This window comes from Phytophthora parasitica (assembly GCF_000247585.1).
Source record: "Phytophthora parasitica INRA-310 unplaced genomic scaffold supercont2.1, whole genome shotgun sequence".
Classification (NCBI taxonomy): domain Eukaryota; phylum Oomycota; class Peronosporomycetes; order Peronosporales; family Peronosporaceae; genus Phytophthora; species Phytophthora nicotianae.
Genome location: NW_008634126.1, coordinates 2566696 through 2569320, shown reverse-complemented (window position 1 = coordinate 2569320; position 2625 = coordinate 2566696). Strand labels below are relative to the sequence as shown.

General features: G+C 59.4%; 1 protein-coding gene across 1 annotated transcript in view; it reads left to right on the top strand.

Annotated features, from left to right (window-relative positions):
- PPTG_20774 (hypothetical protein) overlaps positions 1–2076 on the top strand; it is a gene marked incomplete at both ends in the record, with an annotated part of 6231 nt that extends 4155 nt beyond the window's left edge. Inside the window, one exon of the mRNA XM_008892972.1 lies at positions 16–2076. Within this exon, the coding sequence (XP_008891220.1) occupies positions 16–2076 (2061 nt within the window). The remainder of the gene's footprint in view (positions 1–15) is intronic.
- Positions 2077–2625: the final 549 nt, after the last annotated feature.

Below are 2625 nucleotides of genomic sequence, written 5' to 3'. Positions count from 1 at the left end.
GTTGCGCTCCTGCAGACACTGTTCTTCGAGGCCGGTTTCAGGTTTCGCAACCTGATTCCAGGATGGTCTCAGACTCGGACGTCCAGATTGAACCCGGAAGTGGTGTTGGGAGTCGCTCAGGACCTTCAACACTTGCTCGCTTTGGAACTCCTGAATTGGCGTGACATTGCTTCAGGGGTTCCATCGCAAATTGTTCTTGCACCTGGACTGAGCGTTCCGAAACTCGATGCTGAGGAAGACAATGCGGAAGACATCAAGGCTGAAGACCGGGAAGGTGATCTATTAATGTCTGATTACCAGGCCGGCGTCCTTGGCCCTGAATGTCTGCGGCGTCTGGAAGGCATTGGCATCCGGACTGTTCGGAGCCCTGTGGGTTCGTCGCTTGGAGAACCGGACTTGAAGCGCCAGCACCCTGCTCCGTCTTCAATTCCGTCCCTGAGCTCGCACCTGTCGCTACGGACGCCGACCCAAATCAGCTACGATTCGTCTCTCCCGGATGCCATGACGACGTCAAGCTCGCGACGCTCCTCGAGTTTATTCGGAGCGTCCGCTAGCAGCTCGGAAGAATCCAATGTCAGTGGCACCTCGGGATCACAGACGTCCCGGACGACGCATTCCTCGTTATCCTCAGGCTGGTCAGTCGGAGGCGCTACCGCGGCATCTCACATGCCGTATGCGGGTCCCTCAGGATTGGTGATGACCGCCCAAGGAAGTGCCATCCCGGATGCCGGAGGTTCAGGAGGCCAAGTGACGCAGACGTTTATCCCGGTGCCACGGGTGCAAGTTGGCCAGGACGATGTCGAGATGGCAGAGTCAAGGGGCGCTCGCATCCGGAGTGCACGCCGGTCGAAGACGTCCAGGAAACGACGAACGGCCCGAGCGCCGAGCCCGGATGATCCGTCGGGGAAGTCTAGCCCGAATGACGACGATGATGCTCGCTGGAACTCGAAGAAAGAGGACGACCCTGACGAGCCCAAGCGCAGCATTCCGAAGGGCGAGCCCCTAGGCCGCGTTGAGCGTATCGCTCCGCAGCCGAAGGAAGGTGACGCCCGAGATGCCAACGGTGCGCTGAAGCTGACACAGGATATGCTGACCCGAATGGAGCTCCGTCAAGACCAGATGAGTCTGAACGTTGAGCGTGCCTTCACAGCAATCCTGTCGCTGGCTCAACGGGCTATCGACCAGGAGGAGCGCCTCGCCCGGAGTGTGGAGGCCCAGAAGAGTCCGAAACCGGAGTTCACTGCGTCGTCCCGCGAAGGGTCGAGAAGCACGCCGCCAGGTGTGCCATCCGAGGTGTCGTCGTCGCCTGCCGTGCCATCGCTGGAAGTGCTCATCCGCCAGGCCGAGGAGGCCGCGCGCGCCGAGCTCGAGCGTCACTGGGAACAGCGGCAAGCCGAGGTCGAAGAGGAGAAGAAGGCTTGGACAACGGACATCGAGCGTACTCTGAATGTTCAGTTATCAGCCTTCCAGCAGAAGATTCGTGATCTGGAAGACGCACCCAATCGGGACCAAGCTACCATCCGGATCCTCCGGAAGGTTCCAGAAACTCGCTCGCGCAACCTTCCTGCAACATCGTCCCAGGTTCAAGGAGCTGAAGGGTCGCCTTTACCTGATCCAGTAACTCAAGAATCTGGTCGCGCAACATTGCACCCACAATCGGGTAACGCAATCAAGGGACACGCAGGGGGGAGACGAGACAGAATGGGTATGGATTCCGAAACAGACAAACTTCGTGCAGCCCTTCGGGGAGTGACTGAAGTAAAGTATGTGAAGGAAGAACCGGTCGCCCGGAGCAGAGAAGTGGCATCTGAAGCCGTTGAGCCTAAAGGAGCCCGAGCGACTTTCCAGCAAGCGGAAATCAAGCCGTCGGCTAGCGATACCAGAGGTGATGGTCAGAAGTCGGTGCCGAAGAAGCCGCGCAAGGAGCGCTCGCGCCGCAGCTCACGCAAGGACAAGGACTCCTCTGGGCCGGATAGCGACCCGGAGTCAAGCGACAGCAGTTCCAACTCAAGCGACAGCGACTCCGACTTTCCAGCAAGCGGAAACCAAGCCGTCGGCCAGCGATACCAAAGGTGATGGCCGGAAGTCGGTGCCGAAGAAGCCGCGCAAGGAGCGCTCGCGCCGCAGCTCACGCAAGGACAAGGACTCCTCTGGGCCGGACAGCGACCAGGAGTCAAGCGACAGCAGTTCCAACTCAAGCGACAGCGACTCCGATGCCTCTCTCCGGAATGCGCCGACGAACTACGCCACGATGAAGACGAGTCCAGCGGGACTACAGTGATGCAATTCAGGCCGTACGTCAGCTCGAGCACTCTGGATGATTTTGACGAGAAAGCCTCGCTGACTGCGCGCCGCCGCTGGTGGGAACGGTTCCTGAACCTCACTATTCAGGGAGGTTGGAGCGACGAGATGAAGGTATACGAGTTGAAGCTCAAGATGCCACCCGCCGTCCGAAATTGGAGGGGCCAGCTCGCTCCGAAGGACCGTCGTGACTGGAAGCGATTATCCAGGCTGTTCCGGCGTGAATACGTGAAGTCCAGGATGTCCGAGCCCGAGCGTTACTACACTATGTCCCAGTACAGGGATGAAACTGCGCTCGCGTTCTTGTACCGCCTGAATCTCGCC